At 37.6% G+C, this 13839-nt stretch overlaps 1 protein-coding gene and 1 long non-coding RNA gene across 2 annotated transcripts in view; one reads left to right on the forward strand and one right to left on the reverse strand.

Annotated features, from left to right (window-relative positions):
• The window catches only part of LOC149799042 (uncharacterized), an 83558-nt gene that overhangs the window by 45104 nt on the left and 24615 nt on the right, over positions 1-13839 (reverse strand). The window lies entirely within an intron of this gene.
• Positions 1-13839, forward strand: part of LOC149799043 (sialate O-acetylesterase-like) — a 54339-nt gene that overhangs the window by 12804 nt on the left and 27696 nt on the right. Inside the window, exons 2-5 of the mRNA XM_089958006.1 lie at positions 5403-5734; positions 6329-6467; positions 9518-9686; positions 13697-13785. Of these exons, the coding sequence (XP_089814132.1) occupies positions 5403-5734; positions 6329-6467; positions 9518-9686; positions 13697-13785 (729 nt within the window). The remainder of the gene's footprint in view (positions 1-5402; positions 5735-6328; positions 6468-9517; positions 9687-13696; positions 13786-13839) is intronic.

Consider the following 13839-nt stretch of genomic DNA (forward strand, 5'->3'; position numbering starts at 1 on the left):
TCGATATGCAGTAATTGTGACATCTTCTTCTAGAAGATTCCATTGTTGGAGTCTTGATCCTAGCAATTCTGCCTTGTTCTTTGATAAGTCCAAATCACGAATCAGGTCATTTAGTTCTTCCTGTGTTATTCTGTGTGGGGTTGATGATGCACCACAGTGAAAATCTGGATCACTGCATGCTGATGGACCAGGAGAAGAACAGGTCGACTCACCTTTGTCTTCGTCAGATGAATCAAGAGAATATTCTGCTGGAGGTTCTGGAATAGGAAGTCCCTCACCATGTGGAACTGGTCTCAATGCAGACGGAATGTTTGGGTAGACTATTCTCGACTTCTTTCGCTTCGTTATTCCGCCGGAAAGAGGAGGAACCAAGCAGAAGTAACAGTCATTTAGGTGGTTGCTTGGCTCTCTCCACACCATTGGGACTGCAAACGGCATTGATGACCTTTTGCAATTCAACCACTGTGAAAGCTGTGTTGTACATGTAGCACAGCATATATGCGGAGCCCAAGGCTTGTCTTGGTCACCAACCTTGCAGCCGAAGTAAAGATGATATGCCTTCTTCACTTGAGAATTGATACTTTTCTTCTGGTTGGCAAATGTCACTTCCCCACAAATATAGCAAAAATTGTCCGCGGTATTAACACACTTTCGAGGCATTACTGTTCTTTATTGTACGTAAATGGATAAAATAATAAGTTTTATGTAACAGTAGCTTGAACTGTCTCGCACAACGTCTAAAATATTTTAAATGCTGAACCTATCTGATTGGGCTTTATATAGTACACTGCTTACGTCAGCTTCAGCAGCCGCCTGGCATTAGTATAATAGGCCTACACATGTATAGTACACTGCTGACGTCAACTTACTTCAGCAGCCGCATGGCATTAGTATTGCATTGCATCAGAAAATGATGCAATCAACTGTGGATCATGTGAGCATGATGGTATTATGCAATGTTACATCATTATTCCGGATGTTGCTGCAGTCTTACTGGAGAAATTTACACAGTGAAACATAGAAAATGAGGTATATGAATATCTTCAAAACGAGAGCCAATACAAATTTTTCACGGTTATATTCGTGTTCGGCACACCAAAATACTACAGATTAGGGCCTTTTCAAGTCAGTAATGATTTCACTGTTGACCAGTGTATTCAGGAGCAATAGCTATGTTTTCAACATGTCTAAGGTTTCGAAAATATTTGATGTAAGATTGGCACCATTTTCAGTTAGGACAAACAAGGCATCGTAAGAAGTACTCGCTGAAAATCCTATGTCAATATAACCATTATTCCAGGAGGAGTATTGATGACAAGATCATGAAGATAGCCGTTTGGAGTCCATTTTCATTTCGGACTAAATAAAGTTCATGAAAAGCCTTCTGGTAAAAATCCATGTCGATATGATTTTACTTTCAGGAGAAACAGCGTTAACAAAATGTAATAGATGGCTGTCGTGTCGGGCATATTGCAGATCAGATTATCGCCATTATCATTTAGGGCAAACTAGACATAAGGCCGAGTATGTCATTGAAAACACCATGCCAAGATAAAAGAGTAACAATAACAAGAATTTCAAGGAACTCGGCAGCATTTTCATCTAAGATTAGCTAGACATCATAAAAAGTCTTGTGATGGAAATCCCACGTCCATATAAAGTCTTTGTTTTTGAGTTGGGAAAGAAGATTTTGAAGGTGGTTGCCATGGCAGCTATATTGTGTTTCAGACTGGCACCATTTTCATATAGAACCAACACTAATACATCATAAGATTTATTCTGATGAAAACCCTATGTTGATAAAACCTTCTGTTCGTGAGGAGCAGGAATCAGGTTGCGCTCAACAGTCTCGTATTTTACATATGGTTAGCTTTCTAAACAAAAGAAGTTCCCTGGGTTTTCTTCACTGGTTATACTGACTATTTTAAAAAGGCAACATAAAGACCACATAGCTGCTGTTTTTGAACGATTTAATTTTGGTTGTATTGCTGAAACATTTCATTGTCAAGCATTAAAACATTCCTTTTGCATAATTCTCATTTTCCCCCCATATAACAGAATTCATTGTTAGCAAAGTCCCACACAAGCCCAGCCCCCTCTCCCGATGAACAGTGAGTTATTTTAAAAATGCACATTGCATTTTCTCAACATAGCAACCAATGTTATGCTGAAAGATAGGAACGTGAAACTTGACACAATTATTCCTGAGATATTACTTCTAAATTTTATAGTATGAAAAAAGACTGAACAGATGAGGTTCATGGAGGTCAAAGATTAAAATGAATTTGCTTTGTCATCTCTTATTCTTAATTTCATTACAAATGAATGAAAAGAAACATTTTCACTATATATTTCTTTCACTTAATGCAACAGTTTTAAATTAAAGGTGACTTCATTCCTGTGTTCTAAGACTTCTAATTTACTAATAATTAAGATCACACACAAAGCAACCATAATGCATATCGTGTAAAGACCGCTCCGGTGGCCTAGTGAGTAGAGCGTCCGCCTCGGAATGGGAGGACGCGGGTTGGAAAATCAGCCGAGTAATGCCAAAGACTTATAAAAATGGTACTAGCAGCTGCCTCGCTAGGCGCTCATTATTAAGAGGTTAGTGTTAGGACTGGTCGGCCCGGTGTCAGAATAATGTAACTGGGTGAGACATCATGCTACATGTCTGCGGCATGATGCCACAGTACTAGACATCACTATAAACTGCCACACTGTAGACATCGTAGCGATATGACTGAAAAATTGTTAAAGCTACGTTTAAATTAAAATCTCTGTCTGTCTGTCTGTCTGTCTCTCTCTATCTCTCTCTCTCTCTCACGCACGCACACATATTGTGTAAGCAAGAGTAATATACACATACTTGAAAATAAGAAAAAATAATTTCCCAAATTCTTAATATTTTATTTAAGTTGGATTTCTATAGTTTCGTTTTTAACATTAAGATTTTTAAAGAAAAATAATTTCCCATGGCTTCCCCACTGATTATATTGGCTATATCTTAAGTCTCGTTCAAATAATTTTTTCCGCATTATTCTGCTGCATGATTGATTGGTGTAGTATGGGTTATAGAATATACAGCTTGACTTTACTTCAGATGAGAAGATTGAAAACAAACTGCTAGCTCCGCTTGGTCACTTTCACTTCCTGGGTGGGGGGACAGGGGCCAGTTTTTATGTACAAATTTAATTCCGCAATCAGCGACCTAGTATAAAAAAATCATAAAAAATCAAATACATAAGTGAGGTCAAAAAGGTCCATATTTTTGGATACCTATACCTTAAAACAAAGCATAAGAATATTATCCACTTGACAAATCAATGGCAGTTCATAGCAGAAGAAGTTTGTACACCCCAACCCCAAATTTATACTTGCAATCTTCATGTCCGAAGGTTATTTTTTACACCATGTGATGCGCACAGTGCAAATACAAGCCCTTTTTCTTGATGACAATTCTGCAAAACAGCGTTAACTAAAGAGGCTGATGCAATTGAAAATAGTTGTCATCCAAACCGTTTTTGAGATATTCTACTTGCCCCAAACCCATGTGTTTACTGCTAATTCTCTCCATTTTGCAACTTTACCTTATACTTGTCACTCTCAAAGACGTTCATAATATATGTAGCGCGCCTCAGTGGCAGTTTTTCAGGATGGCTCCCATATTGGATATCAAATCGGTGCCATTTTCAGTTAGGACATAGTAAGAATCATTTGAAGACTTTTAGTGAGATACCCATGTCAGTATGACCATCCAATCCTGAGTAGCGAAACAAACTGTCACTATTTATTTTTACGACCAACTAGACTTCATAAGACAACTTCTGGTGGAAATCCCAAGAGAGGAAAAACTTTTTCATTCAGGGAAAACAGGGATAGGAATATATTTAAGATGGGTCCCATTATGCCTATATCGGATGTCCTATCGGCACCATATTCCTGTAAAACCAGACGTGCATCGTAAAGATGGTTTTAGTGCAAACGAGATGTCGATATGACCAATAAGCCAAGAGAAGTAGCGATAACATAGTGGCTTTATTGTAGGCCGGGTCAGAATCATTTTCTTTTAAAGCCTAATAGGCTGCGGGACGTGTGTTTCCGTGACGTTCATGGTAATGCTCCACGTAGTTTATGAGGAGTGGCGATAAAACTCTACCGCTAACTGACGCAATGAGTACGTATAACATGTCATCCCATAAGGTCTTCTGGTCTCTTGCATCTGTTATGGTTTTTTCACACTTAGATCCTCAATGAAGCAATGATATTTATTGGTAAGAATAGTAGTGGATTTTGTAAAAACAATACTTTGTTTTATTTTCGAAACAGTCTGCACTGACGCCTGTCTTGTTTGTATTGCATGTTTCCTCTAAGACGCTGTTGCGTCAACGAGTCCTGTGTGCTTTTCCTGCGTCAACACAAATGTTACATTCTGAGCGTATCAGATTTTGTGCACTCTCGTCCGTCAACACAAATAAGACATTCTGAGCGTATCAGATTTTGTACATTTTCAAAACGTGTAGATAACTAAAGCAAGATTCACCAATCGATCACGGAGATGTGATATCTCAATAATTCCCGTGCCAAAGAGGGCCCGGATTCGAATACGACTATCGGATTGGCCTGTTTCGGATGCAGTAGCGAATCTTGGAGCAAGGCACTTCACCCAAATAACCTATGTATGTTTCTGTACTGTAAAGCACCAAAAGAAGCCTCATCCCCACACAAATCCCATCAAAAGAATATGACAAGTCCTCCAACGTAAATTATCATATTGATGTTATTTGTTTATAGAGCATGCTACACAGTTTCATGAAAAATTCAGTTGGTTATATGGTAATACTAGTTCATTTTGGCACGTCTTCTGTTAACAAAACAAATGATGAAATTTTTTCTCCTCCATTGCGTTACTTATGTTTTGTTCCGGCCTTGGCAACATTTATTTGTCAAACCGACATCAACACAATCAAAATAAGTATAGTTGGAGCTTAACTAGCATAGTTTTAATTTCTTACTGCATACCTCGCTCAATCAAGTGTTTTATATATCTACAGCAAGGAACAATTATGTGCCAGAAGAGAGAGTTTTTGACTGACACTTCCAACTGTTCTAAAATGTTAAAGAAAATCACGAATACACATCAACATTTACAAAAAAATAAATGCACTCGTTGAAGGATTTTGTGCGCTACGTACTTAAACTTGACCCTGACATTTTTTTGCAGCTTTCAACGTAAATTTCTGACTGCTTGTGCGTCTTCCAACCAGATTCTGGGTAAATTTCCTTTTCTCATTCTTTATTTCACCTTCCAAAGCGTTGCAAACTTCTCCGATGCATTCCTCTTTATACACGCTTTTAAATAAACTTTAAAATAAAAATAATTAAAAACCTTTGTTTTACAGAGGTAAATGGGAACCTCTCGTTTGCCTCCTATTTTCATGACCATATGGTTCTGCAAAGAGGTCCCAAAAGGGCAATTATATGGGGATATGCGGACACAATAGGGGCTAATGTAACTGCCAGAAAGAATGGGACAGAGGTTGGTACAGGGGTAGTGACAAATGGCGTCGGCGGAAGAGGTACGTGGAAGATCAAACTTCCGGCGGAAACAAATCCGGGCCCTTTCACAATCACAATTACTTCCAGAGACCAATCAGCATCATTATCGGACGTCATGTTTGGTGATGTATGGATATGTTCCGGCCAGAGTAATATGCAGTACTCACTCAACGCTGTAAGTTTATTTACCATAAATTACATATACATCTAAAACATTTAAGGGCATGGCTACTGTAATAGACACAGGAGTAAAACAGTGTCCTAAGTACACATAAAGTACTCACTCAATGCTGTAAGTTTATTTACCATAAATTACAAATACATCTAAAACATTTAAGGGCATGGCTAATGTAATAGACACAGGAGTTAAACAGTGCCCTAAGTACACATAAAGTACTCACTCAGTGCTGTAAGTTTATTTACTATATATTATATTTACATCTAAAACACGTAAGGGCAAAGCTACTGTCATAGACAAAACAACAGTGTCGTAAACACATAAAGTACTCAGTCAGTACTATAAGTCTATTTACAATATATTACATGTACATCTAAAACCTTTAAAGATATAGCTGCTGTAATAATAGACACAGGAGTAAAGCAGTGCTATAAGCAGACATATAGAGATAATCAAGGACCCTTTTTAACAGTCTGTCAAAAATTTCAGACTTTGTAAAAATAAATTATGAACAAATGATGATACTGATCACACAGGGTTGAATATACAATCGTTGCACCTATCTGTTATTCTCTTTGTGAACATGTTTAGGTATATACGGCTGCGCAGGAGCTAGCGTCCGCAGAGGATTTTCAGGACATACGGACACTTTTTGTTGAGTTGAAGGAGGCTAACACTGAGCAAGATGACTTCATTGCAATCAAGACAAACTGGGCAAGACCTAAGAGAGGTATATGAAACATATAATTGTTATTCAAACTTTCGTAAAAGTAATTAAATTTGTATGGTCATAAAATTTAAATTTTGTGGTCGCATTCCTTAAAGTTTTACTTACATGGTCGATGCTTTTATTGGTCGGTGCTTAAAAGTATAAAACAAATTTTCTAAAAGAATATAACCGATCTTAAATTATACTGTCTTTGCTCCCAATATGTATGGTCAATTCACAATTGTCTAAATTGTAATTATCAAAATGTTTAAATTGTATTCTTACCAACACATGTATTGCGTATGCCCAGATGTCCAAAATTTACGGTCGTTGTCTAACGGTCTCAAATTCATATTCGATTCCCAAATCTTTACTGTCCATGTCACATAGTGGATCAAAAGTCTAAACTTTATGGTTGATGCCAAAAAATGTAAAATGTATACTCGATGCCGAAATATTTATTCTAGATGTACACAAATCTGAAATTTACTGCAGATGCTCCAATATTTATTACAGATGCCTCAAAGTCCACAATGTACTGTCGACTCCCAAATTTGCATCGATGCCAAAAAGTTCACAATTTATGATGGCAGTCCATTTCCGTATTCTAGATTCCCAAATAAATTATGCGGGTACTAAAATAAGCATTGCAGATGCCAGAAATGTTTACTGCAGATTCCCAAAAGTGTTTTAATATATTGTCACTGCATGCATTTATCCCATTTGGTTCATTATTCTACTATGACCGTTGACATCTTTATTTAAACCTTGTGTAAAAGCGCATCTGCTCAGTTCTCTACGGCAACTATCTCTAAATCATATGCATAACCTTTAAACCTTGTAGGGACTCAAAAAAAACCAACTTCCATAACAAGAAAAAACTTTAAGTTATTATTTGACTTTAAAAAACCAAGTAATTCAGTTTAAGTTATTTTAAATTAATAATATGCAAAATCACCATAAATTTATATCATTGCACTTTTAAGGTCCAAATTTAAACAACCTAACTCGCAGATCATACAATGATCAAGGACATACTTAGAGTGTGCATTGTGCTATACGGCTGCATCACTATTCTATGTATAAGATACATGTTAGTGGTGGTAACGTCTAGAGCTGTGAGAAAACCGAACAAGTTCATGCAGAACAAGACAACGTGGTCGTGTGGGGTCATTTTATCATTTAAAATTATATGTTAAGTGTTGTTCTAAACTTTCATATGAATATGGTTTTGCCAAAGTCCATTTGATACTGTCTGCTGAATGATCCTGCACCTTAAATGTTAAAAAAAATCTTCCATACGAAAATTACTTATCATTATGGACTTTTACAGTCGTGGCCAGGTACTAAACTGGTTCAATACAAGAGGATTGTAGTCATAACAAATACGAATTTTACCCAACACGCACAAATTTCATTATGACACTGCAGCGCGTGACATTTAGTCCATGCGAACGAAAGTAATTCTGGATATAGTTTATACTAGATTACACATTTAAGTTGACCTGGTCCGAAAAGGTTGTTGTTGGTTTAACGCCATTTTTCAGTTCATAATAGGATATACATGTCGGTCAGTATTTCTAGAGGTAGAATAATCCAGGAAAACCCTAAGCTTTCTCACATACCCACGTTGGTCGAGCCCAAGACTCGAACCCATGAGGACACAGATGAGATGTCAGTAATCTGTAAAGGCGAGCATTTTAGACCATTCGGCAACCTGCGGTCCCTCGTCCAAAAATGTCCACGTACTTTAATATCAAATTCTAAAAATTGACATCAGTTACTGAAATAGTCGGTACTGAACGCCTACATGGCCTGAATGACTTGTACTTTACATGCAAAATGAACACCCGTGACTGAAGTAGTCGGTACCAAATGCCTGATGACCTGCATGAATTGTACTTTAGATGAAGAATATGCAACGTCAGCTCTAATCTGATTGCCATAGACACGTGGTCCTATCAGTAAAATCTGAAGCAGAGCGAAATAGTTGTCCACCAAACTATTGTCGGAGTAGACAAAGACAAGAATAAACGCCAACAAAATATCGAGTAAAAATTGTCATTATAAAACGGTAATGAACCTAAATCCAACATGGGGAAATGCTTGGAATGTCTACTTTACGGTGGTGTAAGTTGTGACCGACAAAATGTGCAGGTAGCGTGTGACAATGAGCACGAAGTCATCGAGGAGTCAGATTCCGAACTGCGAGAGTTACCGTAGCTTGTGTTGATTGTGAGTAGGAGACGATGTTTGGGGCGCTCTACATATATAACGAATTTCTGAGAGCGTGGAGGAGTGTAAGGTGAAGTCGTTTACATTTGCAAGATGCACAATGGAGAGAATGCTGGTGGACCCTTATGTTACTTTCCTGTATTGTGACTGAAATTTCTTTGAATGTTGTACTTGTGAAAATTGTACATTATCTAAGCACACAGCTAACTAAAACGACTGCACATGGGAATGTGCTTAAAAAAATCAGACTGAATTAGTCTAAATTACATTATCTTTAGCAGTTATTAAAATAGGGAAAACGAATTTTGCCAGACTAGGCAATACCATCTTCTAAAAGTGCAATGAAAGAATTAACATATATATTTAAATAATACGTTGTCGGCTAATTAAAAAGAATATTCATCTCTGAAGTCCAGGAAATGAAAATGACCAAGCGGAACTAGCGATTTTTTCTAAAGGTGTAATCTGAAGTAAGGCCAAGCTATATACTCTATTACGCATATTATACCCATCAATCAAACCGCGAAATAAAGGGATTTAAAAGTTCTTTGAACAGTACCTAAGATATACAAGGTCTTTTTTAAATTATCAGTCTAACCAGTGAGGAAACCCGGGGAATTTCTTTTTCTTTAAAAATCAAATGAAAAATACGAAACGGTAGAGTGCTACCCTTAACATGGATCCCCCTTCCTCTTTTATGATAGTATCACGTGCTTGTGCTACTTGCACAGGATACGACGCTAGATCTCGGTCAAGACTGAATTTGGACACGTCATACACACAATAACAAACGTATCTTTTATTTTGGCTTTCTTACCTGTGGCTTTTTTTTTCAGGAGTAATAGACATGTTCTCTGCCGTATGCTGGCTGTATGCTAAAGACCTGTATCCGCATCTGAAGCACCCTATAGGACTCATAGAATCTAACTGGGGTGGTACCCCAATCGAGACATGGTCATCCCCGGACGCAATGGCTAAATGTACAAACCATCCTCGGGGTGCAGCGTAAGTTGGTCGAATTAATACTACCGTATTGTGCAAATCTTTACGAACTTTAATCGGAAACGACTTGTGGAAGTCGGATATGATTTGATTGAACTAAACAAATATTTTACTTCAGCAACTTTGGTAGAAGTTTAAAATATAGTACGTAACATGAAAATTATAGCATTCGCACATCCTGCAGTTTGTTTGAACCCCTTCCCACCGAAATTAGAAATAAAATGCATCAGGAAAAAAAATGCACAAAACGTAGTCATTTCGTTCATTGTTTATAATTTCTAACTGACTGATGCCAACGAGTCTTAACACTGTATGCTTATTGTCGTTTCAATGCAATGGAAGTTCTTGTAAACAATCACAAAGATTACACGCTGTTCTTTTCTGGTTTATAGAACAGCCCATGTTTGCACAGACGGTGTCGTCTACGTACAATATTTGGAATGTCAAGTTTTATTATTTCTAAAACAAATTCAACAAATAAAAAGAGGAACTCTTGTATAACTGCTTTTAAACAGATGTAACTCTTAAATTGACGGAATTACTGGGATTATCATTGACGGTGAACTACGACACATCAGTTGCTTGACTTACCCATGTAAATATGGCGACTGTGTTCCTAAAGAGAGTCCCGCTTGATTCGAAACGACAACAAGTTGACAAAGTTTTGGATCCCCTGAATAAAATGACTAAGTTCTGTTTTTTATATCGGTAAAGGGATGGGGTACAAACAACTGGGAGTGTGTGCGAATACAATAATAAGATAGTTCTTAGAAAATTTGAAATATAATACAGTACATGGTAAATATTTTGATAGTTATTAAAACAATTGTGAAGGAAGACTCTTTGTCGTTGAGCTTTCAGCGCAATGTACAAATGAAATCTCGACCGGGAAAAAATAGAATAGTCGCTGTTATTTGTCTTTTTTCTAAAACGTACGCACCGCTCCGGTGGCCAAGTGGTTAGAGTGTCCGCCTTGGATGCAGGAGATCGTGGGTTCGAACCTCGACCAAATAGTACCAGAGACATAAAAATGGTACTAGAAAGTTAGCGTTAGGACTGGCTTGCGCGGTATCAAGATATGTGACCATGTGGGGCATGATGCCCCAGTGCTAGACATCACTATTAAATGTCACACTGCAGACATCATAGTGATATGACTGAATTTTTTTAAAGCTACGTTAAAAATTCACCCCCCCACACACACACACCCCACACACAGAGGCACACACACACATAAACGTGTGCTAATTAAGTAGGAATTTATTTGAGTAGTATTATAGCTTTGTCCGATAGAAGCTTGTTCCTCTGTCTAGATCTGACTAAAGATATGCACAATATTGCAAAAAAATAAGATGATAATTGTTCGATACTTCGACCAATTGTAAAATTTCAACGTATGAACCAGTCAGCGACTGAACCAGATGTTTGGTAAGGCTCATTTTCATTCGCAGCTTCAAGCCTCAAACGTGTGCTTATAGCTGCCATCAGCTGCCAATTGAATCACCCCAGTCATCTGACAAAAAATGAATGACCAAGAAGATGCGAATGCATCGAGCTCTTTTTATTCATTCGCAACTTCTAGATCAATCCTATTATCAATCCAGTATTAGAAATAACCGAGATGGTCCGAATATGTTTCGGTTTCTTTTGAGGGCGCTCGCCAGTTATTATGTACTTTGAGAAAGTGACGTAATGTAAGGTGAAGTTGTTTGCACTTGAAGAAACATGCACAGTGGAGTAAATGTTGGCATACCTCTATGCTACGTTGATGTAATGTGGCTGACATTTCTTTAGATATTTTACTTACGGAAATTGTACATGATCTAAGCAAACTGCTAACTAAAATGACTGCTCCCTTGTGCTAAAAAAATCACCTTAAATTAGTCTAAAGTACACTATCTTTAGCAAATATTAAAATTTGAAAAATGAATTTTGTCCAACTAGATAATACCAGCTTCTAAAAGTGCATTCGATCAATTACCAAATATATAAAATGTAAAAAAAGTTATCGGCTCCTTTTATACAATTTTCCTCTGAAGTTCAGAAAGTGAAAATGACTAAGTGGAGCTAGCACATTTTTGAAAGGTACACATCTGGAGTAAGGCCAAGCTGTATACTCTATAACCCAAATTACACCTGTCAATCATGCACTAGAATAAAGGGATTTAAAGGTTCTTTGAACAATACCTAAGATATACTAGGTCATTAGCCGTTATTAAAATACGGAAAACAAATTTTGCATACATTATATATATTTTGGTAATTCGTCCATTACATTTTCAGAAGCTAGTTATGTCAAGTTGGGAAAAATTATATTTCCCTGTTTTAATAGCTGCTAAAGATAATGTAATTTAGACTAATTCAAGCTGATTTTTTGAGAATATTCAGACTAACCATTTTGTTAGCTGTGTGCTTAGACCATGTGCAGTTTCCACAAGAACAATATCCAAAGAAATGTCTGCCATGGTACATGAAAATAACATAGAGGTATGACAACATTCTGTCTACTGTGTATTTTGCAAATACAGACAATTTCACCTTAGACCCGTCACTCAGATGTACAGAAAATCTGTAGAGCGCTGATTATGATTGCCATTCGGACTACTTCGGTTATATATGAAACAGCCTTTATTTACCCCTTTTCAGACTCAGCTAGCACACCAGCATGGATTTGGGTAAATCTCTAGTTCGCTCCGAATGATATCTGCGTATGTAGCTCTATCAGTTTTCAGGTTAGCGTCATTAAATGTAGCTAACAGTAACTAATTCGTTTCGCACACAGTTTATTTCAACACCGTTCGAATCGATCGTAATAAATCACATTAAATATATACTATAAAACTGGGTGGTCTCTTTACATCAGAGAGTCGATTTTTTATATATATTAAGGAATGGTCATCTTTCTATTCGGCCATAATGTAGTTGCCTCCTTTTGATTTATTTTCATTATCAAACATGGATTCTTCCATAACTCGGGGAAAAATGTGGCAGATTACATGTACACAGACCAGTCCGTTTCAGCATGTATCGAATGAGTTGTGTTACGATGTATGTCAATATAAAATTATGTTAACTCATTCTGTAGTTGTGACAGCTCCGGTGGCCTAGTAGTTAGAACGTCCGCCTCGGATGCAGAAGGTCGTGGGTTCGATCCCCGGCCGAGTCAAACCAAAGACTTATAAAAATGGTACTAACAGTTGCCTCGCTTGGCGCTCAGCTTTAAGAGGTTAGTGTTAGGACTGGTCGGCCTGGTGTCAGGATGATGTGACTGGTTGGGACATCATGCTACATGTCTGCGGCATGATGCCCCAGTGCTAGACATCACTATAAACTGCCACAATGTAACCATCGTAGCGATATGACTGAAAATTTGTTAAAGCTACGTTAAAAATCCAAATCACACACACGCACGTTCTGTAGCTGTAGAACTCTTATTTGCATCCTACTTTTTTAAAATAGAAATATTGAACTTTTATATAGTCAGTTATAGATAAGGATTCAAGCTACAAAGGGTCCCTAAGAAACATATGTCATTTTAGATGAACACTTTATGTTAGTTTAAAAACTGTCTCTACAAAGCCAACATGAATACCTATCTGTTTGACCTTTTATTGGCATTGTTATTTGGGCCCAGTCCTCATGAGCAATGGGTGTGATGGCGTGTTTACATAGTGGGAACTAGATGCGAACAAGAAACTTCTTCGTATCACGTTTACAAGAGGCATGCACTGCAATACCAGTTTTGCCGGTGAACGAGAGGCCCTGATGAATATTCATCTAAAAGGTTAAACGGACGGTCATTTTTGTCGGCCTATACAACGCAGCAAAGGCTGAAAGTTGGACATCTCTCTAGCGCATTATCTGCCTTCCTCTCGGTCTCTCTTTGCCTGGTTCCTTGACCTCTCTCCATAATGGAGTGGGGAGAGGTCAGGGAACCAGACTAGGTCTCTCTCTCTCTCTCTCACACACAACGAAACGAAGCTTATTTTTGTTTCATATTTACATCTGTCCAGGTCATGGCCAACAACGCCGTCCGTTCTTTGGAACGCTATGATTCATCCTCTGCTGAAAATGACCATCTATGGAGCCATCTGGTATCAAGGTAACAATACCATCTTCACCCGTGTATAATACTCATCAAATTACAAGCAATTAG

Source organism: Sinohyriopsis cumingii, chromosome 5 (assembly GCF_028554795.1).
Source record: "Sinohyriopsis cumingii isolate HCF-2022 chromosome 5, ASM2855479v2, whole genome shotgun sequence".
In the NCBI taxonomy this organism is placed as follows: Eukaryota; Metazoa; Mollusca; class Bivalvia; order Unionida; family Unionidae; genus Sinohyriopsis; species Sinohyriopsis cumingii.